Below are 22,750 nucleotides of genomic sequence, written 5' to 3' on the forward strand. Positions count from 1 at the left end.
ACAACCTCTGCTTCCTGAATTCAAGTGATTCTCCTTCCTCAGCCTCCCGAGTAGCTGGGATTACAGGTGCACACCACCAGGCCTGGCTAATTTTTATATTTTTAGTAGAGGTGGGGTGTCGCCACGTTGGCCAGGCTGGTCTCGAACTCCCGACCTCAGGTGATCCGCCCGCCTCGGCCTCCCAAAGTGCTGGGATTACAGGCGTGAGCCACTGCGCCCGGCCCAAAGGGGATAGTTTAGCTGGGTGGTGGGGGCTGTAGGAAAATAACAGGGATGAGGGACCATTGAAAGGAGGTGCCCCCCAGGTCCCTAGTCCTGGCCTTTGGGAAGCCAGGCGCCGGGCTCACCTCGCCCTGCAGGTCGATGGTCGGATTGCAGTTGGTGAAATCTTCCCAGAGCAGCAGCGTGTCTTCATTCTCTTCCCACGTCAGGCTGTCACAGTCATCGTCAAAGTCAAAGGTCTCCCGCCTGTGGGGGTGACACCAGAGGGCATGACTGAACAGAAGCCAGGCTCCAGGGACCCACACAGGGGACAGAAAGGGGCAGCTGCCCAATAGGTACACACCTTCAAGGCTGTCCTCAGAAAAGACAGGGGTAGTAGCCAAAGGCGACATTCGCCATATCCAAAAGGAGTTTAACTCTTTTAAAATGCAGAATGTATTTATGTATCGTTTGTATAATTAAAAATGTGTATTTTTTTTTAATGTCAGGCTTTAATGAATTGGGACTAAAGATATTTTCCTCCAAGTCCAATCTTGCAATTTTCCTCATTCATTTAACAGCTATTTCTTGAGCCCCTAGTTTGAGTGAGATGCTCAATATAATACCATCTTCTCCGCAATTTGGGAAGGTTGGTATTATTCCTATTTTACAGATGAAGAAATGGTGGCTCAGAAAGGATAACTCAACTGTCTAAAGTCACACAGCTAGCATGTAGCAGAAACAGGCTAGAATGCCAAATGTTTCCTATAGCTTTTTCCTCCCCATCAAGACACTCCCCAAGCACCCGTTAGGTGCTGGGCACTGGACCAGCCACTAAGCATGCAGTAAAATGCAACGCCCTCAAAACAATTCCACCTCAAAACAATCCCATGAGGTAAGCATAACTATCATTCCCATTTCACAGGTGAGAAAACAGAGGCTCAGAGGGATTGAGTGGCCTTCTAGAACAATACATGCTGGAAACGAGATTTGAATTCAAAGCCTGGGAGATGTCAAGACCTCCCTATTGGCCAGAACCAGAAGTAGGTTGACTAACCATGCAGGTTTGACTGGGACTAAGGGGTTCCCAAAATGCATTGGTTACCCCAACTGGAGGAGACCTAAAGATCAGCTCATCCAACATACCCCTCTTTCCAAGGGGAAGGCTGAGTCTGCAGGAGTGAAATCACTTGACCCAGTGCATCGGTAGCACATGACAGTGTGGACCCTGTCTCCAGGCTGCCCTCCCAGGGCTCTCCCCATTGCCCGCCCTCCCTCAACTCCTTCCTGGATCCTCCGGGGCAATGAGTGTTCCCAATGGACTGGGTTGGAGACTGGGCAGGTCCCAAGAAGGCTGTCTGGTAAAAAGCTGCCTCGAGCGCCCCCTGGAGTCAGGCAGGACTGGCTCCCCTCCAAAAGCCATTCCCACAGGAGTCCATAGGTGGCTCCCCGAGTCCAGGGTCCTGAGCTGGGGGGCGGGTGCTGGAGAGGGCCGTATGGCCGGGAGCCGCCAGGGTCCAGCCCTCACTGCATCACATACTCGATTCCTGACTTCACTTCCTTTCCAGCGTCTGGGATCTGAAGGAAACCCCAGCCGAGGGACAGGAAGCTGGAAAGGACAGAAAGACGGGCAAGAGAAGGAACTCGGAAGAGACCCCCACTTCACAAATCTGCAAGGTGGGGCTGAGGAGGAGCCTTGGCCCTGCCGGGGGACAGCTGCACGTTCCCCCTCTTCTTCTTGGTCTGAAGCCCAAACAACCGACTTGGATCAAAACAAAACACGGCTGCATTACTCAAACACTTCATCAGATCTGGCCAGGGGCAGCCTGGCTAGGTCCTGCCCACAGCTGGTGGAGATGTCCACGGGAAAGGCCCAGGGCCCCGCCTGCGGTGGGGTCAGGGTGACCTACACAGAACTGCAGAACGGGGGTGGGGGGTGATCAAAGTGATCAGAGGGTTCATTGTTTGTTTTAACTTAGGTTACTTCACAACCAGCTAAATCTAATTCCATAGTGAACCCAATTCAGCTCTATCAACACTGAGGCGCCCGTTCCTGCAGCCAGTCTCGCCTGACTTGGATCTGAATGCTGTTTCCACACACCGGAGCCTTTGCCCATGGGGCCTCCTGGCTTCCACTCTGATCTATCTCCTTTTGTAGCTCACCCCATTCCTGGTCAGCTTAACAATGCCCTGGGGACTTTATAAAAGCAGGGACAATAATTTCTTCAGAGAAGCCCTTTAATTTAACCACATAGACCCAGCCTGGGGTCTCTGGGGCATACAATCCTGTCTTAGGCTCAGAAATGCCCAGGGCAATGTTTCAAAAAACCTAGATCCAACCACTGGTTCTTTCCAAAAGCCCCTATTGGCCGGGTGCAATGGCTCATGCCTGTAATTCCAGGACTTTGGGAGGTCAAGGTGGGCGGATCACTTGAGGCCAGGAGTTTGAGACTAGCCTGGGCAACATGGTAAAACCCCCATCTCTACTAAAAAAGTACAAAAAAAAAAAAAAAAATTAGCTGAGTGTGTTGGTGTGTGCCTATAGTCTCAGCTACTTCGGAGACTGAGGCAGGAGAATTGCTTGAACCCAGGAGGGGGAAGCTGCAGTGAGCTGAGATCGCACCACCACACTCCAGCCTAGGTGACACAGCAAGGCTCTGTTTCAAAAAAAAAAAAAAAAAAGCCCCTCTTGGCAGGCAGCAAAAGATGAGAAATGAGATGGGGGGTATCAAAAGAGGAATCAAGAATCTAGGGGTCTCCTTATCACCCTTAAATAGCAAACCCCCAAAATACAGCTCCCATCTCAGTTCTGTTTCAAAGGAATGGCAGGTCCAGGAAGTATCAGGCAAAAGAGTTCCTGTCCCCACCCAGTTCCAACCCTGCCCCTGCCTCCTGTCTACCTTAAAAGTCAGCCTAGAATAGGGACAGAAGAGAGAATTCTCTTCCGAGCATGGCATGGGGGACAAAGCACTGGACCAAGAGTTGGGGGCCTGGCTCTGTCCTAACTCCACGTGTGCCCCTCTGAGGGGCTGGGCAGAGTGAGCTCCGGACTATGGAATTCTGAGCCAGCCTCAGAGTTCTGCAGGAAGGTTAGGAGAGCCCATGACCCTGGCTTTTGAAACAAGTGATGTCAAAGGCATCTGCTAGAAGGAACATGCCCTCTCTGGGGGGGTTCGGGAGGCGGCACAGCCTCCCAGAGCTCTGATTGGTAGCATTTGCCGATTTCCTGCAATGGCAAATTTTAAGGTACTAACGTGACATCACTGAGCCTGGAGTGGGTATAGCAGCTTCTAAGAGCTGGCACCAGCAGGTTTGCCCACCACTGACCATATCCAGCCCAGACCCTGCCACCACCCCAGCAGCATTTCCTACTGAGAGTGCACTAGTGTGGGAGGCGGCCTGGCTCTGAATCCCAGCTCAGCCACATACTAGCTGAGCAGTGTTGCCCAAATCCCTTCTCCTCTCAGAGTCTCAGTTTCCCTGTCTACAAAAGGGGAGGGATACCCCATCTCCTAGGTTGGGCGTCTGGAGTCAGCAAAGTGACATTTGTGGGGCCCCCTCCAAGTGAACGTCAGGAGCCATTTCTGCAAGCCGTGTGGTCAACACAGCCACCCCACCAAGGGCAAACTAGTGCAGGTGGGTCTGGCTAAGGTCTGCTCAAGAATGGCCCACACGCTAGGTGAGGTAGCTCTTGCCTGTAATCCCAGCACTTCGGGAGGCTGAAGTAGGCAGATCACTTGGGGTCAGGAGTTCGAGACCAGCCTGGCCAACATGGTGAAACCCTGCCTCTACTAAAAATGCAAAAATTAGCCAGGCATCATGGTGCATGCCTGTGATCCCAGCTACTTGGGAGGTTGAGGCAAGAGAAATACTGGAACCCAGGAGGCAGAAGCTGCAGTGAGCCAAGATCTCGCCACTATACTCCAGTCTGCTGGGTGACACAATGAGACTCTGTCTCAAAAAAAAAAAAAAAAAAAGGAAAGAAAGAAAGAAAAGAAAAGAAAAATAGCCTACAAATAAGACCACATCTGCCATTGCCCCTTCTGGGTTCATGATATCCTTAGACACAGACATGTTTACACATGACCAGGGAGGGGACAGCCTAGCCCCTGTATCTCATGGGCAAGAACACCCCTTCTCCCACCGCTTTTTTGGAGGAAGCTTTCAAAGGCAAGGCAGGAGAATGGCAGACAGGGAACATAAAGGATGCTGGTGAATGGAAGAGTATACCCCTGTCCAGATTCAGCAGCTGCCATCCAGCCCTGTTAAACTGTGCCCCAGGTTCAGCACTGCCTGACCTCTTCAAGCTTCCAAGAGAGGCTGAACATATGAAATTTCCCATATTACAAATGTTGAAATGAATCTTGGCTGGGTGCAGTGGTTTACCCCTGTAAGCCCAGCACTTTGGGAGGCCGAGGCGGGAGCATCGCTTGAGCTCAGGAATTTGAGATCAGCCTGGGCAACACGGTAAGACCCTATCTCTACAAAAAAATTTTAAAATTAGCTGGGCATGGTGGCACATGCCTGTGGTCCCAACTATTAGGGAGGCTGAGATGAAAGGATCCCTAAACCCAAGAGGTTGAGGCTGCAGTGAGCTGTGATCATGCCGCCGCCCTCCAGCCTCCAGCCTGGGTGACAAAGTGAGACCCTGTCTCAAAAAAAAAAGGAAATGAATCCAAATTCTTCCAGTGCTGCAGGCTACTCTCAGCCCAAGCCTCCCCGTTCACCGCCCCTGCCCAAGCAATCTGGGGAAACGGAGAGTGTGTGGGCCATGGGGATACTCACAGCTGGTTAAACATGCGCTTCATCTCATCGGTGATGTTCATGGAGCCGACCTCGTCGTCCGAGAACCGGTTCACCTCCCCGTCCTGCTCGGAGATGTCATCATCGGAAGCCACCTTACGTTCTTTCTTTTTGGGGACCACCTGAACCGGAAAGGAAGCAATCAAGGTAACTGAGGGGCTCGGCTAGGATGGAGGGGAGGGGTGAACTGGGAAGGGAGCCGGCATCTCACAGGATGATGAGCGTGACTGGGGCCGGCCAGTGCCAGGAAAGGTGCAGGTCCTCTAAGAAGCAGGCGGCGTTAGCAGGAAGCGTAAGGTGGGAGACATGCAGGGGGACACAGACGGGCTGGACTCTTCCCTGCCCTGGGCGGCCTGGTGGGTGCGCCGGCTCAGCTCGCCCTTTTACCACAGAAGCAACCCCACAGTTTGGAGAGAGGAGCAGGCCAGACCAGGACACAGAGTCACCTGGGATATCTCAGAGCCAGCCAGAGAGACGGAGAACCCCTGACAAAGGCCATACGGCCCCATGCTGCCCAGAGCCCTCCTGCTCACATGCAAAGGCAAAGGACAGGCGGCCCAAGGTTCACCAAAAGCTTCCACTCCAAGCAGACAAGCCACAAGCAAACAAAGGCTGCATTGGCCTCCCCTGCTTCCCGCCAGGGGGACAGCAAGAAGGCATGGAGGTGGAGAGAGGGCCCAGGGAGGCCCGGATCTGGCCCAGCGACGTCAGAGTCACACACACAGAGCGACAACACACCGTATTGCCCTGGGCTCAAGCAAAAGCCAAACCACAACCCGAAACTCAAGAAGCAGCCTTTGGAGAATGACATGTGCCTCATTCGGCTGGACTGGCCCCCCAAGCCCTCTCCAGAAGACAGCCTCACTGGCGCTAACCTGATCGCCGTCTCTCGGGGGCACCCACACTTGCACGTTAGGTCGGGGGGGTATCGAGAGCCTCTTTGGGGGGGAATGAAACATAGTCAAAGGCCAACAGCTCCCCTTCTGAACTCTGAGGTCCCTCTACCAGAGCTCAGGCCAGCTCCCCCAGTTCTCCCCATAACCTGGCCAGGGTTCCCCAACCGTGGGGATGATGCCCAGTCCGAGCACCCAGAGGAAGGAGCAGGAAGTGGGGCAGTGGGTACAGTGTAGGCTGGTGGACCAAGCCCTGGAGGGGCAGGAGACTGATTTCTGCCACTTCCTTGAGCACAGCACATCACCCTCCGGGCCTCAGTCTCCCCAGCCACAGGATGAAGCAGTCAGACGAGCCTATGAGTCCATGGGTGCCTGATTCTACGTTTACCTGGGGAGGCCACAGGGTCCGGTAGTGCTACCTCTCGGGGAAGGGGAGGGAGTGAGTGGGATGTGGAGGGAAACAGGGGTTGGCTGGGCAGGGCTGGAGGCCAGGGCTGCTCCGGGAGAGCGGGGGGTTGGCTGGTGAGCAGGGCAGCCCTAGTCACCTGGAAGATCTTGGACACGTCTTCCGAGTTCCGCTGCTGTGCGACATCGCACAGCTTGGCCGTGATATCGATTCGGCGGCAGATGTCCATGTCCACCTTCATGGCCTTTTCTTGGATCTTTGTGTCCAGGTCTGTCATGGGCTGCAGGGAGGACAGCAGGGTTTACATGAGCGAGGGATGGAGCAAGCCTGGGGGGCTGGGCACAGAGGTGGGGAGACCCCTAGGTGTCAGCAGGGGTGGTGCGGGGAGGCCTCTGGAGTCCGAGGGTGCCTTAGGCTTTTCCGTGGAGTGGAGGGCTGCGGCACTGCTCAGGGTGGGATGGGGTCGGGGCCTTGGGAGTCGGGGGCCAGTGTGACACCGTGTGTGCTGCTCTCCCTAAGGGCTGGAAGGCACCCTCCCAGCAGACACAGGATCCATGTTTACTTTGTTAGCGCAAAGGAAAAAGAAAGCCAAACTCCCGCTGGAGAAAGAGAGCCCTTCTTTTCCCAACCGCACACCCCGCCTGTCCCCGACACAGGCAGCTCTCTCTCTCGGATGCCTCCCACGACCAGCAGTGGGAGTCACTGAGGACCACAGGGTGGATCCCCTTGGACACAAGTGAGAGGGAGCCCGGTGGCCTCCAACTAGGGTCCTGGGAGGCTTCTACCAACCTCACCCAGCTTCACGCCCCTCCACAGCAGGAGCCACGCCAGGCTCAGTCACCCACGTTCTGGCCCCTTCTGCCTTCTGGTGGGGTCTCCCCCTGTACTGCCCAGTGTTGGAAGGAGGAGACCTGGGTCCCCAGCAGCAAGAAGCCCTTTGCGGCCAATAGCTCCCCCCTACCCACGGATACCCAGAGGGGCCCCGGATTGTCAAAAGGACACGCACGCCGGCCTTTCCTGACCTCACGGAGCAACCCTGCCGAAGGCCGCTGGGCCTGCGAGTCTCTCAGGCCCGCACAGACCAGACGGCACCCGGCCCAACCTGCCAGACACCCCGCTGCGCCCAGACACCAAGGCCTGCCCTCATCAAGGCGAGCTGGGAAGGAGTGGGAGCAAACACACACAGACCATCAGGGGAGCCCGGGGCAGGGCGGGATGGGTTAAGCGGCAGATTAATGCATCTCTACTCAGACCAAGGGAAGCGGAAGTGGGGAGGGGGCGGGAGGAGGGTGCCTGGTCTCCGATGCATCCAATGCATCCGTCATCCTCACGGTCAAACACAGCCAGCCAGGATTCTAACTAGAAGCCGAGCTCCAGAGCCTCGGAGGGAATGAAGCATTTTGCATGATGGGTGTGGGGGAGGTCATGACACCCGGGGCGGCGGGCGGCACTTACGTCACTCATAAGCCCCTTAAACACCACCAGCTCAGCCTTGAGCCGCTCGATCTTCTCGTTCATCTCCTCCTGGATGGCATCAGCCTCCTGTGCTGCCTGCGGGGATGGAGATGGGGAGGCTTCAGAGGGGTCAGGTCCTCTGGGGATAGGAGGGTCTGGACACCTGAGTCTAGAGCCCTAGGCACCCGATGTCCACCCCAGCTGGGCACCTGCACGCCAGGGAAGGGGCACCAAGGACCTCATCCTGCCTGGCTTCCCACTGAGCACTGCTGACTGCTTAAAACACTTTCCAAAGGATTCTCTATTACGTGGGAAAATCCATGGCAGGTATTAAAAGAGCAGGTTAATTAACAAGCAATCCTATTACATTAAAAATATGAGATCAATCCGTGTGAAATTGCCAATATTGGGCCATCTCTACTTTCAAAAATGACAATGTCATGTGTGTGGACCTAACATGCATCTAAAGAGCGTGGGTGTGCGTCTGCACAGACAAGATCGGAAGGTCACACGCCAGTTTTTCAACTGTGGAGGGGTGGAACTGGAGATCATTTGTATTTTCTTTGTGCTTTTCTATAGCTTCCACATATTTGACCATGAACCCATTAAATTTATAAAGAAAAAAGCACTTTCGTTATAAAAGAAAGGGAGACATTCAAACTTTTCCTTCTACCCACTGGCAATCATCTTAATCTGTCTCTAACTTTCTTAGACGATAAATGCTTTCGGTATCAGAACGCAATTTCTTGACATTTTTGGAAGAACTTTTCATGCCTTCTCATGGGGTTGCTACTTTTGTTCCCATTTGACAGAGAGGAAAATAGAGGCTGAGAAGATGAAGTTTGCTGCTCAGGTTACACCACAGGCGGGGGAGTTGCAGAGCCCAGAATGCAGAGATTCCAGCTAGAGCAGCAAGGGGAATGTTTCCAAATGCCCACCACAGAGAGCCTGCTCAGGCTGGGAGCCCACCTGTGACGTGCCCACCTGCCCTCTCCAAGGCCTTCAGCCCCAACAGAGGGCACCCTTCTTGCTTGGGGGCTTACAGACCACCTAGTCCAAGCCTCAGGTGGGGAGACAGTGACTGGTGAGAAGGGTCGCTGGTCCCAGCTCATACAGCAGCTGGGACTTGCACCCTGGGACCCAGGCTTCTCAACCCCTGCATCAGAGCTCTTGTGCAACACTGTGCCGGTCCATTCCTAGCTTCCAAGCAGAGGAAGTGGAAGAGATCTCTTGGCTCCATAAAGGAGAGACTGAGGCAGTAGGAGGTAACAGAGTAGGGGCTGTGCAAGAATTTCCTGGCTTTGCCGCATGAATTCTGTGCCCCTTGGCCACATGGCTCTCTGGCATGCCTCTCCTGGTTGGGATGTCTGAGGGCTCTTACCTCCTGCAGCGTGTCCACCATGGTCTGAAGGTTCATGCGCTTGGCGAGCTCCTCCTCCCATCTGCAAAAGCCAAGAGGAACAGGTGGTCAGAAGGTGAGCTCCCTGTGCCAGTCCAGCCCTCAGACATAACCCCAACACCCACCCGGGGCCTATCTTGAGCTGGGCAAGGAAGGTACATTGGGGCATCCATCCCTCCCTGCCCTCTGGGAGCTCCCAGCCTCGGGGAGGTGGTGGGAGAGGACAGTCAGGCTGATGTATAACCAGAGTGCCAGCTGGTGGTGACAAGCGCCACATTAAGGCATGAGCCCAGGACTTCGTGAAGAGAGAGGTGGGAGGGACCACCACCTGCCTGCATGCAAACTGTAAAGTGCTGTGCAAGCACTGCTTGCTGCTGCTTCTGCTGTTGCTGCAAGATGCAGTAGCAAAACCAGTCCTTAGAAGCCAGGCTGCAGCCAGCTCCACTCTCAGGCTCTTCTTTGCACCCATTGTGCTAAGCATTGCGATGCCCTACAGCCTCCCTAAACCAACACAGAACGCTCCTATGTCGGTGTTATCATTCCATTTTACAGTTGTGGAAACCGAGCCTCGGAGAGGTTAAATAAACGTCTTGCCCAAAGACACACAGCAAGTCAGTGGGTGGGGCTGGAATTCAAACCCAGGTTTGTTTTATTACATTAAAACAAAACTCAATAAATACAGTTCCCACTGATTTAGCGTTTACTATGTGCCAGGCCCTGTTGTTCCAAGGGCTTCCACACACCACTACTTTCACATGCATACTGCCCGAAGCTGATCAGGAAAAGCAGGAGGGGAGAAGGCAGAGGAGGGTTCAGCGGACCCCCCTGCCCTTAACCGCAGGAAGGGGTGGGAGCACTTCCCTGGGGCTAGATGATAATACCAATTCCAGAACCACCTTCCCTGAGACTTACTTTGTACCAGGCACTGTTCTACATGAAGTTAATTCAATCCTCATAACCACCCATGGCGTAGGTACCATCATTATCCCCAGGTGCAGAAAGCAAGGCCCAGAGGCACAAGCTGAGCCCAAGGCCAGGGTGAGATAGTGTGGAGCTAGGACTGAAACCCAGGTGGGGAGGCTCCAGACTGGTTGCTCAGAATCCCCTTGCGGAGCTCCTCATAGACCCAGGAACTGTCAAATCCTGAAGGCCCTAACCCAGCTCCTCCAACAGAGTTCCTCCCTCCCTGGAGGCAGTTGGGGGCAGGTTCTTTCCCTATTGGGATGTCTGTCCATTCTGGGACAGACAGAGGAGCTTCTCTCCTTCCTCACCCGACTGCTACCCTCCCTACATGGCCTCGGAGCAGGGCAGTCTGGAACCCTTTTAGGATGCTGTCGGGGCCAGCTAAAAATAGGCCAGAGGGGAGGGAGGGGTGGAGAGCCGGTTACGTCACCGGCTTTTGGAAACAAGAGAAAACGGATAGTGTTTGCACACACAGAGGAAAATTCCTCCTCTCTCCCACAGGAGACAGCCCCGGCCAGGGCTCCTGGAGGACACACACTCTCTCCCTCTCCCTCTTTCCTCCGGCCTTTCCCAGCCCTAGCGTTAGCTGCTAGGCTGAGATCTGCGTGGGTTCCAGGGTCCAGACCTAGAGGGCAAGGGATTCCTGCCAGGGCTAGAGGGCACAGATGAAGCTAAGAGGGGGCAGGAAGGGAACCTAAGGGCCTAATCCAGCCGGGACCATCTTACTGAACCTCCCCTCATTGTACAAATGGGGAAACTGAGGCCAGATGGTCAAGCCATTTGCCCAGATAACCCAGTATATCAGGAGCAAGGCTAGGAGTCCAGTCCCAGGCCATCTCTCACCGAGAAGAGCAGGCCCCACCTTGGGGACAGGAATCACAGTGGGGGGAAAGTTCCTAGGCCATTCCACCCCTGCCCAGGAGCACAGGACATCTGGGGCCTCCCTCAGGGGTGAAGGCTGGAGCACAGGTTCCGAGCTGAATCATCTCTCCTGGCCACGCTGCTCAGAGTGGGGAAGGCGACTCAATTCCAAAGCCACTGAGCATGTCAGGTGCAAAGGCGAGCCCCAGCGTGGCTCTGGCTGCAGCCTGGCGTCTAGAGCCAGCCCTCTAACACATCTTGCAGCAAGAACAGGAGTAGCAAAGAAGGGCACAAAAAATAAAGAATGACATGGCTCCTCCCTTGGATGCAGGCACCCAGGGGCACCTCCCTGACACTCCCCATTCCCCAGAGGGGCCCTTTGGAATGAAGCCCAGCACCCCTCAATTCTCCTTTGAGCAACCATCTCATGAGGAAGGCGAGGCAGGGGCCAATAGACCCCTTGTACAGATGGAGAAAATGAGGACCGGAGAGGGAATGAGACTTGCCCCAAATCTACCCAAGGTGACAGTGGGAGCCCAGATCTTTGGCTCTCCAGACACAATAACAGCAACAGCACCAGCAACCATTAACTGGGGGGTACGGTCTGGGTGCCACACACCCGGCTCACTGCCTTGGACACACATCACTGGCTTTAATGTGAATTATTAACCCTCCTGGGGAAAGAATTTCTAGCTAAGCCTATCTTGCAGATGATGGAGCTGAGGTTCAAAGAGGTAAAGTAACTTGTCTAAGGTCACACAGCTAGCAAGCAGGGAGCTGGGACTCAAAGCTAGTCCAGTCTCTAAAGCAGCGAGTCTCAGCCTAGAATGTGCACACCAATCACACGGGCATCTTATTACCATGCAGATCCTGGTTCAGCAGGCAAGGGCTTGGGCAGACAGCTCCCTAGTGATGCTCGGCTACAGATGGCACTGAGTGGCCAGGCTCTGAAGATCACACAACCCAGCCCCTCCACCTCTTCTCTCCCCTCCTGCCCCGAGTTCTGCCCCACCCCCTCCGCCCCACCACGTCTCAATCATGTTTCCTGAGCTGCACACACCACACCCCCAGGATGAGCTTGCACAAATGATTTCATGGGCTTTTTATTTCCAAAGCCAGACTGGGTTGGCAGCCGGCTGGCCTGCTCCCAGGAGGTTGGGGACAGACCCCGTATGTGGACAGCAGCTGGCTTGACTGAAGAGCCTGTCGTCCGCCCTGACATCCCTCCCGGCAGTGGTGGAGAAAACCTGGCTCAGCCAGCTCCAGTGTTGACAATGCAGAAAAGCTCTGTCCTTGGACCGTTCTGAGGACTGGCGTGAAGGGCCAGGGGGGCGATGTGCTTCTTACGGCACTCCAGACACCCGCGTTCCCTCCCCACCCACCCAGAGCTAGGGAGCACTCAGCGTAACTGAGAACTGGTCAACCAAGTTGCTGGCACGGAGATTTCAACACCTGCTTCCCAAGCACAACCCTCCCTCTTCCCTGGGTCTGCCCACAAGAGTAAGGTTTCAGTGGGGAGGGTGTTTCAGGCAGAGGAACCAACAGAAACAAAGAGGGCAGCAGGAAGGGACAGGCCAGGCGCTGTCTGCCACCAAGAGACGGGTGCACCTACTTTGAGTCAGAGGTTTGCGGACATCATTTCCTTTTAGCCTGTGCAAACCCCACTCTCAGCCCCAGCCCACGGCTGAGCAAACGACTTGCCCAAAGACTGCCTAGGAAATGGCAGCACCTGGATTCGAATCCAGGTCTGACAGAATCCTACGCCCAGGCCCTTTAAGGCTGAAAGGGGAAGGAAGGCTGGAGTGAACATAAAGAGATCACTTTGAGGGTACAAGGACCAGTTTCCTCGAGCCTCCCTCAGCAGTCCAGGAGCTGTTCTGTTGGCTGGGGAGGGGTCCTTTCTGGTCTTTTGAAGACTCCAGGATATTGACAGGCCTGTCACTGGAGGACAATGAGGTGACAAACACATCCCAGTGCTCTCTGAGGGGCAGGGCCTTTCCATAGATCCCCTCCATCATACTGCACATGCACTGGGCTGGAAAGCTACTCTGTCCCCACTTTACAGGTAGGAAAATGAAGACCTAGGGCCTATGGACAACTCCAGCCATGGCCAACATGGCTTGAATCACTGAGAGCCGCCCCTGCCCACCCTGACCCGGCAGCGCATAAAACTTCCAAATCCTTCTCTCTTCTAGTGCTGGATGAGAGAAGAGACGTGTATTGACTACCTTCTCGATGGTGTCCACCACGTTAGGTACTCATACCTCCCTCTATAAAATCCTGCTGAGCCCTCCCCTGGGGATCGTCCCCATGTTGCAGATGAGGCTCGGAGGTCAGGTAACTCATTTCCCCTCTTCCTCTCTCCTCCGCAGCCTCCTAAAACCCTAGCCATTCTCCCAGGTTTGTCTCAAATGTCACCTCTTCCCTAAGCCTCACATCCACGTCCACTGTTTGCCCCACAGCTGAAGGCAGCAGAGGCCCCAGGATCTCCTCTTCCCCAGTGGCATGGTCGTGGGATCCCACGGCACACAGCTCTCGCCCAAAGGAGCCAGTCCTATAATGCCAGGGCCAGTGATGGCTCCACTGTGCGGTCACCGCCACTTCCACCTTCCCCACCACCACCGGGGGCTGGTACTCATCTCAGGAGGTCTCAGGCACAGAGATAGGGGCAAGGAGGAAGCAAGAGGCAAGGTCCCTGGCCTAGGTGGGAAAACAGGCACAGGAGCCAGGTCTCAAGTGGGGGTCCAGTCCTTCTGCAGGCCCAGAGAGCTGGTTATGATCATTCCTGTGCTTGCTGCTGTATCCCTGTACCTAAAACTGGCTGGGCACTTGCTAAGGAGTCAGACATTTATCGAATGGATTGGTTGGTTGGATGGATGGATGGATGGATGGATGGATGGATGGATGGATGGATGGATGGATACATGGATAGATGGATGGATGATTGAATGAATCCAAAGCTGCACTTACTCCTCAGTGCCCTGATGGCCCTCGCCTCCAGCCAGAGCTCCTTTCCCCCAGAGCATCCTTAGCCTGAACCATCCCAGCCCAGGGGGCTCACGGGAGGCAAATTCCCAGCACAGCCCCTGCACTCAGCTTCATCCATTCGACTCCAGAGCCTCTCCTGGGAGAGGCCAGGCCAGGCCAGGGGGAGGGATGGCCAGGGCAGGAAGCAGGCAGGAGAAGGAGAAACCTTCCCTTTCCCACTTCCCACAGCCCTGGGCCAGGGAGGGGAGGCAGGGATGTCAGGACAAAGAGTGCCGGGAGAGGAAATGACTCCACAAAAGCACACAGCAGCTGAGATCGGGGGCCTTGGCCACCATCTTAGCAGAACAAGCACTCTCTGGGGCTGGTGGCCAGGAGGGGGAGGTGGCAGCACCACCCCAGCCAGATGTGGTCTCTTCGCATTCCTGAGGAGCCACCACTGGAACCACGTGAGGGACGAGAAGTCTCCGCTGGCCACTGGGAAAAGGGGGTGGGCAGATTCGATGCCAGTCCCCACCCCCACCCCACTCAGGGCCAGTGCCTCCCCCTCCCCTGTCAGCTCAAGATGACACACAGACCTGCAGGAAAGGGACCGACAAGCCTGCCCTACAGAGGGGCGGAAACCCAAGCTGCAGTCACCAGCAGAGGGGCTGACTCACAGATTTTTCACTTCCTGTGCAGTCAGGGAAAGAGGCTGGAGGCTCCCGCTCAGGAGGAAAGTGGGTGCGGGTCCAGCAACACAATGAAGGCTCCAGGGACGAACCTGGGGCTCCTGGAGTGAGCATCCCAAGACTCCAGGGCAGCAAGAGACGGGTCCAAATTCTGCCCCATCGCTTCCCAGTTGCGTGATCTTGAGCAAGTCAGTTACCTTCTCTGGGCCTCAGTTGTCCCCTGTGTGAGTCGGGAAGCCAGCCACCCGCTTTTGAAGGTGGCTGTGAGAACTACAGGAAGGGGACGGTGCGGGTGAAAGCACCCCTGGCACCCAGCAGACCACGGGTGTTCAGCAGCTCCATGCGAACCGCACGGCGCGTGGCCGCCTCCCACCTCCAGAGTTGGGAGGGAGGTGTAGAAACAACCCACCCCTTGCGGGCAGGCGAGTGGCCGGCACACCTCGGCCGACTCACTCAGGTGAGGCTGGGCTGGAGCCCTCAGTGGAAGACTTCATTCTGGGCCAAGCGTGGGCCTGGCCTCTGGCAGAGGGCAGGTGGGGGCAGAGAGCAGCTTCCTTCCCAGGGGGTGGAGGGCTGGCACCCTCTCAGCTCCACCCTGGCCTCAGGGAGCTCACCCCACTATAGCAGGGCTGGGTGCAGGTGGCCAGGGGCGTGCTGGAGCCTGGCGGCTCAGACCATGAGAGATTTTGCCTGGCTGAGTGCCCCTCAGCTCTGAGCTGCCCCAGCTCCTGTGTTTGCCCACCTGCAGATGCACAGAGGCATCCCAGCATGGACAGTGCCTCGCCCCAGGCCTCACAACAAAGCCAGGGCCAAGCCTGGGGGCCCCAACCGGCTGTTCTTCTCTAAAATAATATCTGAGCTGGAGGAAGAGGTTGCAGGCACAGTGGCAGACCACGGGAGCCCTTTCTTCAAATGCAGTTTCGCAGAAGCGGATGGGTTGGGAAGACCAGAGCAGGCTCCCCGGTGGGGTCAGGGCTGCGCGCCCCCAACAGCCCCCACTTGCTTCTGCTGAGCCCTTCTAGAGAACTTGAAAACCACAACTGAGTCAACTTCCTCCTTGCACACCATCCCCCTCTAAAACCACAGACAATTCATATTTAAGGCAGAAAAAAAATCCGATAAGGGAGTGGGAGTGGGGCAGCGCTGGGAATACAACGTGGAAATCCCGCCACTGCTGCTAACACAGGGCTCACCTCCCGGGAAGCTCAGCACTGATGCACATGTGGACGCGTCGCCTCCTGACTTCCTCTCCCACGTGGCACACTGCAAGCCTGTCTTCTCCCCCGAAAATGGATAGCCAATAAGCTCAAGCCCCTGTGTGTGGAAGAGGCCCCCTCCTGCCTACCCTAAGCCCCACCCCCCCGCGACACCTGTCACCACCTCTTGTGGCCTCCCAGCTCCCATCTCCATGGAGCCCCTGATCCCCAGGAAAGGCTGCCTCGCAGACGTGCCCATCAGAGCCCGGCTGCCCAGCTGTACTCCGCTGCTCTCGGAAGGAAAGACAAATTAAATGCCAACTGATCGTCTCCACGGAGGAGGTATTAATTTAATGTGAACACTTAACCAGGGCAGCCGATTCCATTACAGGCGGGCAGTAATGGCCCGGGCAGGACGGAGCACAGGCTGCACGCTGGGGATGGGGGCCAGGTTTGAGAAGCCGCTAATCAAGTGTGCCCCAGCACACTGCCACCCACACAGACACACAAAGCTGCTTTCGACCAGAAACAGCAGCCTCCTCCAGGGATCCCAGCAGGCCAGGTCTGTGCAAGGCTGCTCAGGGGAGAGGCAGAGGGGTCTGACATCCACAGGGAAGTTCCCTGTGGAAGAGAGCGCACTGGGCTGGGAAGCAGGAGGTCCTGGTTCACGTCCTGGCTGTGTTGCTAATTCGCTGCATGACCCTGAGCAAGTCCCTTCTCTGTCCTGGGCCTCAGTCTCCCCATCTGTAATAGGATCTCCCAAAATCCCTCTGGACTTGATATTTGCAGTGCTATTTGCACACCCTGGATAGGGCCCTTCCTTGAAGTCCAGAAGAGGTGACAGCCTCAGGGACACCAACTCCATCCAGAGTTATCCTGAGTGCTATCAGGGCTCTGACAGCCTGCACTCAACAGCAGGCACCCGCTGGGTGCCCTCTCCCAGAAGAAGCAGCGTGGTGTGGGAGCATGCAATCATTTGTTTGCCCCCTCACTCATTCATTCCATAAACAGTTCCTGAGGGCTTGCCACGAGCCCCGCAGGCCTTAGAGGGTCCAAGGTTGTAGGCATTTCTGCAGACCTCTCTAGGAAGGGCAGGTGAGCTGAGAAAGTCATCTGCCTCTGTGTGATCCCCTGAGGGCCTGCCTACCTCAAGCTAGGAGCCTCAGTCTCCACCTCTGTAAAATGGGGATAGCAATCCCACCTCGTAGGGCTCATGGACAGATCAGGAGAGCAGGCTCAAGTGAGGCACACAGGCGCCCTTGAGAGATGATGCCCATGCTCTTCACCGGTGTCACCTTGGCTCTACCTGCCTGGGGGAGGGAGGGGCAAATGGGTGGGTGAAAGTCTGGGCCCCCTAAGCAAGGACACTTCTCCATCCTGTCCTGGCCCTCTGGGGACCCAGGAGCAACTGAGAGAGGTGGCGCTGAAATCGAGTTGCTAAGGAGTTTTCCCAGCAAGGAGGTGAAAGTGAGTCCCATCGCCAGGCAGAGGGAATGAGCTGCGTGGGGTCATCACATTCCCCCCACCTGACATTCCCCCAACTTGTTTCCTGGTGACCAATGGGGCCCTTTGCAGGGAAGTTAGCTGGCCTCTGGGCTGTCTGCGGTGAGCCATCAGGACTTGAGAGAGGTGAGTGGGAGAGAACGGCAAGCTCCTAACTGGGCTCCAGCCCCCAGTCACACACCCCTTCAGGCAACGAGGCAGCAGCCTTGTGCAGGAAGTCCTGAAGCTAGTCCTGCCTCTGCCCCAGCTGGCTGCATGATCTGGGGCAAGTCCCTTCCCCTCCTCTGGCACCAGTTTCCCGTCAGTAATGCAATGATGTCAAGCTGGATGAATTCTAAGGGCCCACCCATCCAAGCCAGAAAACAACTTCCATGATCCCTGGACAAGCACCCTACACTGACCACAAAGCCACCTGACAAACCACAAATGCTCAAAAGCCAGCTGGGATGCCAGTCCTTGCGTTCCAACCAGTGTGTGTAGTGGAGAGGGGAGCAGGGGCTCTGGAGACAGAGGGTCCTGGGACCCAATCCCAGCTATCCATCTTGCAGCTCTGTGACCTTAAGCAAGCTATGACTTTCTCTGGGCCTTGGTAATACCGCCCAGCTCCGAGGGGTTTTGCCCACATTCCATGGAATAGCATATGAAAAGTGCCCAGAACAGTGCCTGGTCCACCACGAGCATGCCATTGGTGTCATCATCCTCATCCTCGTGACCTCCCAATTACAGCTGCTCAGAGAGGTGGGGAGAGGCTGGGAGAATGCTCTAGGACCACACTGTAAGTGAGGGGTCAGACTTGAACCCAGGGCCATCTGACCCCAGAGCCACTGTCTGCATCACAGCCATGTTGTTGATGGTCATAATAATGTGCTAGACGCTGCCTTCACCTGGCTGGGTGGCTGGCACTACACGGGGACGGCGTGGCAGAAGGAAAGAAGCCAGATGCTAATGCCACAGAATCCCCATGCCAGCAAAACCCATTGAAAGCCCTGTTTTTGCCCTCCACACCCCACAGACGTACCCCAGGAACTAACGGGCATGCCCAGCCCTTTGAGGTCTGTCCTAACAAAGGCCACGATGGCAGCAGGTGGGTCCAGGGCAGGAGAGCCCAGCTGGTCTCACGGCACCTTCCAACACACACAAGGCATCTAAGGGTGTTCACCCAGGCCAGCTGTTGGCTTTTTTGGGCAACATGGGGCCCAGGGAACCCCCGGGTCACCTGCCCCAATGCCAATCTGAGCTTTCAGTTGTTTTCTGAGGTGCCTGTTCAATTCCCCTACGTCTATATTTGCTCAGATTCCCAGCATCACTCCCACTTGGTATTGCTTATCAAAAACAACTTTGGAGAGGCTGAACATGGGGGCTCATGGCTGTAATCCCAACACTCTGGGAGGCCGAGGCAGGAGGATCATTTGAGGCCAGGAGTTCAACACCAGCCTGAACAACATATTGAGATCCCATCCCTACAAAAAAATTTTAAAAATTAGCCAGGCATGGTGGCACGCACCTGTAGCCCTAGCTACTTGGGAGGCTGAGGTTGGAGGATCCCTTGAGCCTAGTAGTTTGAGGTTGCAGTGAGCTAGGATCAGGCCACTGCACTCCATCCTGGGTGACAGAGTGAGACTCTGTCTCAAAAACAAACAAAAAACACCTTTGGAGACACTGCAGCTCTGTGGACACTCACAATCCCAAGCAGCATGCTGGCCGGCGCCCTCCTCCCACTGCTTCTGTCCAGAAACTACACCCAGGTGGGCACTCCCCCCACCCCTAAAAAACCAGGCCACTCCAAGGAGGAAATTGTCTCAACCAGCATCTCACAGGGAGGAAAAATCTGCATCGTAAATTGCAGGCCACCATGAAGTTTCTGGAGCACCACTGCCAACCTCTTCCAGGCTTGGGCACCCCTTCATCACCTCCTCCAGGGAGCTTTCCATGACTTCCCCGGAATAAGTCACTATGCCCATTCTGATGTTCCCAGTCCTGAACTCACACCTTCAGTACTGGCACCCAGGGGCTGTAAATTTTCACTTCCCTGTCTCTCTCATCAGACTCCACTCTTCTACAAGAAGGGAAGAACTTGCGTTTATTGTAAAATGCTGATTAGGTGCTAATCATTTGACTCCCACAATCTCTAATTCTCACCACAGTTCTGCGAGTCGGATGTTATCATTCCCACTATACACACTCAGGTGAAATGACTTGTTCAAGGTCAAATCCAGGTCCATATGGTTCCCAAGCCTCTCTATGGTTTGACAGTGTCTCGTCGGCTCCATAAGCCCCACTCCCTGCCCACACCCCTAGCACATCACTTCGAAAATGCCCCCGGATTACAATGCCAGGGTCAGACGCACAGATGTGTACACATGGGGTCACAGTCACTGACCCAGAAAAAAAGTCACTTTGCCCATGTACTTACTTCTCAGCGCCAGAGAACCCAGGTGCAGGAAGGCCTCGGCACACCACCACCTCCACTGCCAAGGCGATGAGCTGCGGCCGGCACGTGGTGAGCGAGAAAGGTGCCAAGCTCTGGAGCTGGATGGAACAAGGTTCAAATCCCAACGGTACCAGCCACACGCTCCTGGGCAAGTGATTCCAATCCCTGAGCCTCCCCATTTGGTCATCATAAAGATCCCGCCGCCTCTGGAGGCTGCTACAGTTTGTGAAAAGGAGGGTATACACAGGCTCCGAATAAACGGAGGCTCTCGTCCCTTCTCTGCCTTCCCTGTCACTAGCTCCAGGGTCTGAGAGAGCAGCGCCCTTATTGCTGTGGTCTGGAAAATGTTCCGTTTCTTTCTGGCTCCACTGCGCTATGGAAATCATGGGGTTGCAGGGAGGTTGCAGCTTGCCATCCGGCCCCCAGGCACTGAATGCAGAGATCTCACCCCTGACCCCACTAGACTAGGATGCCAGGAGGGGAAGAGGGTCTGCACTTCTGAGTTGTGTGCCTTTGGGCCAAGCACTTAACCGCCTGTGCTCCAGGTCCCCTAGCTTTGAGCAGGGGCTAACGGGAGCACCTGCCTTGCCAGGTTGTTGTAGTAGATGAGTCAACACACATTTCACACTTAGCACAGTGCCCTGCTCCCAGTAAATGCTCCATAGATGGAGGCCATGATTAGTCATGGAACACGGCCTTTCTGCTGCCCTCCCTGCCATGGAAAATGGTAACTCAGCTGGAGGGCAGTTCCTCTGGGTAGACTGGCCAAGGCCCCAGGGACGAGGAAGGGTACCTGGGTGCCAAACCAGCCTCCTCTGCTACCAATGCCCGGCAACACACGGGCTGTCAAGACACACAGGAGGACGTCCCGTCTCCCTTGTGTCCAATTCGGCACCACATCCCAGTGCCTGGCACAAGATCTGGCACTGAGAGAGCCTTCGTGAGCAAGGATTGGGTGTTTCTGGAGACACCCAGGCCTGGCAGCCCGGAGTATTTCCCACAGCCCAACTCAGGCTGGCTACCAGCTTACATTTCATCTTCTTCCCCCAGGACAGAATCAACAAACATTTCCCAAGTGCTCACCCAGGAGCCAAGTGCTGGGGACACAGAAGTGGATTAAGAGAATTCTCTTCTCACTGAGAGAGGGGAGGCGAGTTCCGGAGCTCTCGCCGGGGCAGGACCTCTGGCTCCTGCAGCCTCAGATCTTCAATCCCTTCAACCCAAGAAGCGTGGGAAGATCTGGGCACTGGCTGCCCTGTGCCAGGCAAGCGGGGATGGAAGGGAATGCTCGCCCTGGGCCAGGGGGCATCTTCCTCTACCCATGAGTGAAGGGCCCCATCCAAGTTGCCACTGCCCATTTGTACCCAGGGGCAGGAGGGAGGAAACCAAGCATCCACCATCACACTGAAAACATCGGTTCCCTTCATGGGGGACGTGGGTGACTGGGGATTATGGGGTAGAACTGTCACTCTGTCCCCTCTGTATCTTTTCTTAATACACATAAGAGGCCAGGCACGGTGGCTCACGCCTGTAATCCCAGCACTTTGGGAGGCCGAGGCAGGTGGATCACTTGAGCCCAGGAGTTCAAGACCAGCCTGGGCAATATGGTGAAACCCCGTCTCTACAAAAAATACAAAAAATTTAGCCAGGTAGCCAGGTGTGGTGGCACCGCTTGTAGTCCCAGATACTCAGGAGGCTGAGGTGGGAGAATTGCTTGAGCCCAGGACCTCAAGGCTGCAGCGAGCCAAGATTGCACCACTGCACTCCAGCCTGAATGACAGAGCAAGACCCTGCCTCAAAAATAAATAAATAAATAAATAAACCATACAACACACCATCTTAACCATTTTTAAAGTGGCATTAAGTGCATTCACACTGCTGTGCAACCATCACCTCCATCCATCTCCAGAACTCTTCCATCTTGCAAAACTGAAACTGTACCTGTTAAGCAGTAGCACCCCATACCCCTCTCCCCACAGCCCCTGGCAACCACCCTTCTACTTTCTGTCTCTGTGGATTTGACTTGTGGGTACTTTGTATAAATAGAATCAGATAGTATTTGTCCTTCTGTGAATGGTTTGTTTCTCTTCTTTCTTTTTCCTTCTTTCTTTCTTTCTTTTCTTTTTTTTTTTTTTTTTTTGAGACAGGGTCTCACTCTGTTGCCCAGGCTGGAGTGCAGTGGTATAATCACAGCTCACTGCACCTCCACCTCCTGGGCCCAAGCAATCCTCCTGCCTCAGCCTCTGGAGTAGCTGGGACTATAGGCATGAGCCACCACACCCAATTCATTTAAAAAATTATTTTTTGTAGAGACGGGATTTCACCATGCTGTCTAGCGGGTCTTAAACTCCTGGGCTCAAGCAATTCCACCTTGGCCCCCCCAAAGTATTGGGATGACAGGCATGAGCCACCGTGCCTGGCCCGGCTGATTTCATTTAGCATAATGAAATCAGTTCATCCATGTTGTAGTGTGTGTCAGAATTTCCCCTCCTTCTGTATCTTTTTTTTTTTTTTTTTTTTGAGACGGAGTCTCGCTCTGTCGCCCAGGCTGAAGTGCAGTGACCGGCTCTCAGCTCACTGCAAACTCCGCCTCCCGGGTTTACGCCATTCTCCTGCCTCAGCCTCCCGAGTAGCTGGGACTACAGGCGCCTGCCGCCACGCCCGGCTAATTTTTTGTATTTTTTTAGTAGAGACGGGGTTTCACCGTGTTAGCCAGGATGGTCTCGATCTCCTGACCTCATGATCTGCCCGTCTCGGCCTCCCAAAGTGCTGGGATTACAGGCTTGAGCCACCGCGCCCGGCCCCTTCTGTATCTTTTTAAGTTTGAATGATGTCATGTATACCTGCTCAAAACATCAAAACCACTTAAATTTTTAAAAGACAAAAATACCCGCTCGTGTTACCCTTGCTTTAAATTGCATGCGTGTTTACAATGATTACACAAGACATAGAAAAGAAAAAAACAGATAAAACCAATGTAAAA

General features: G+C 55.0%; 1 protein-coding gene across 5 annotated transcripts in view; it reads right to left on the minus strand.

Moving 5' to 3' along the window:
• IFFO2 (intermediate filament family orphan 2) overlaps window positions 1–22,750 on the minus strand; it is a 50,766-nt gene that overhangs the window by 7,270 nt on the left and 20,746 nt on the right. For 2 of the 5 annotated variants that reach the window (XM_031664886.1, XM_031664881.1), the window contains exons 2-7: window positions 9,140–9,200; window positions 7,759–7,854; window positions 6,443–6,583; window positions 5,880–5,942; window positions 4,987–5,126; window positions 348–468 (exon numbers count right to left, since the gene is read on the minus strand). In XM_031664886.1, coding sequence (XP_031520746.1) covers window positions 348–468; window positions 4,987–5,126; window positions 5,880–5,942; window positions 6,443–6,583; window positions 7,759–7,854; window positions 9,140–9,200 — 622 coding nt within the window. The remainder of the gene's footprint in view (window positions 1–347; window positions 469–4,986; window positions 5,127–5,879; window positions 5,943–6,442; window positions 6,584–7,758; window positions 7,855–9,139; window positions 9,201–22,750) is intronic. The other 3 variants (XM_003891220.4, XM_031664883.1, XM_031664889.1) reach the window with 2 other exon arrangements.

The sequence above is a fragment of the Papio anubis genome, chromosome 1, assembly GCF_008728515.1.
Source record: "Papio anubis isolate 15944 chromosome 1, Panubis1.0, whole genome shotgun sequence".
Taxonomy (NCBI): domain Eukaryota; kingdom Metazoa; phylum Chordata; class Mammalia; order Primates; family Cercopithecidae; genus Papio; species Papio anubis.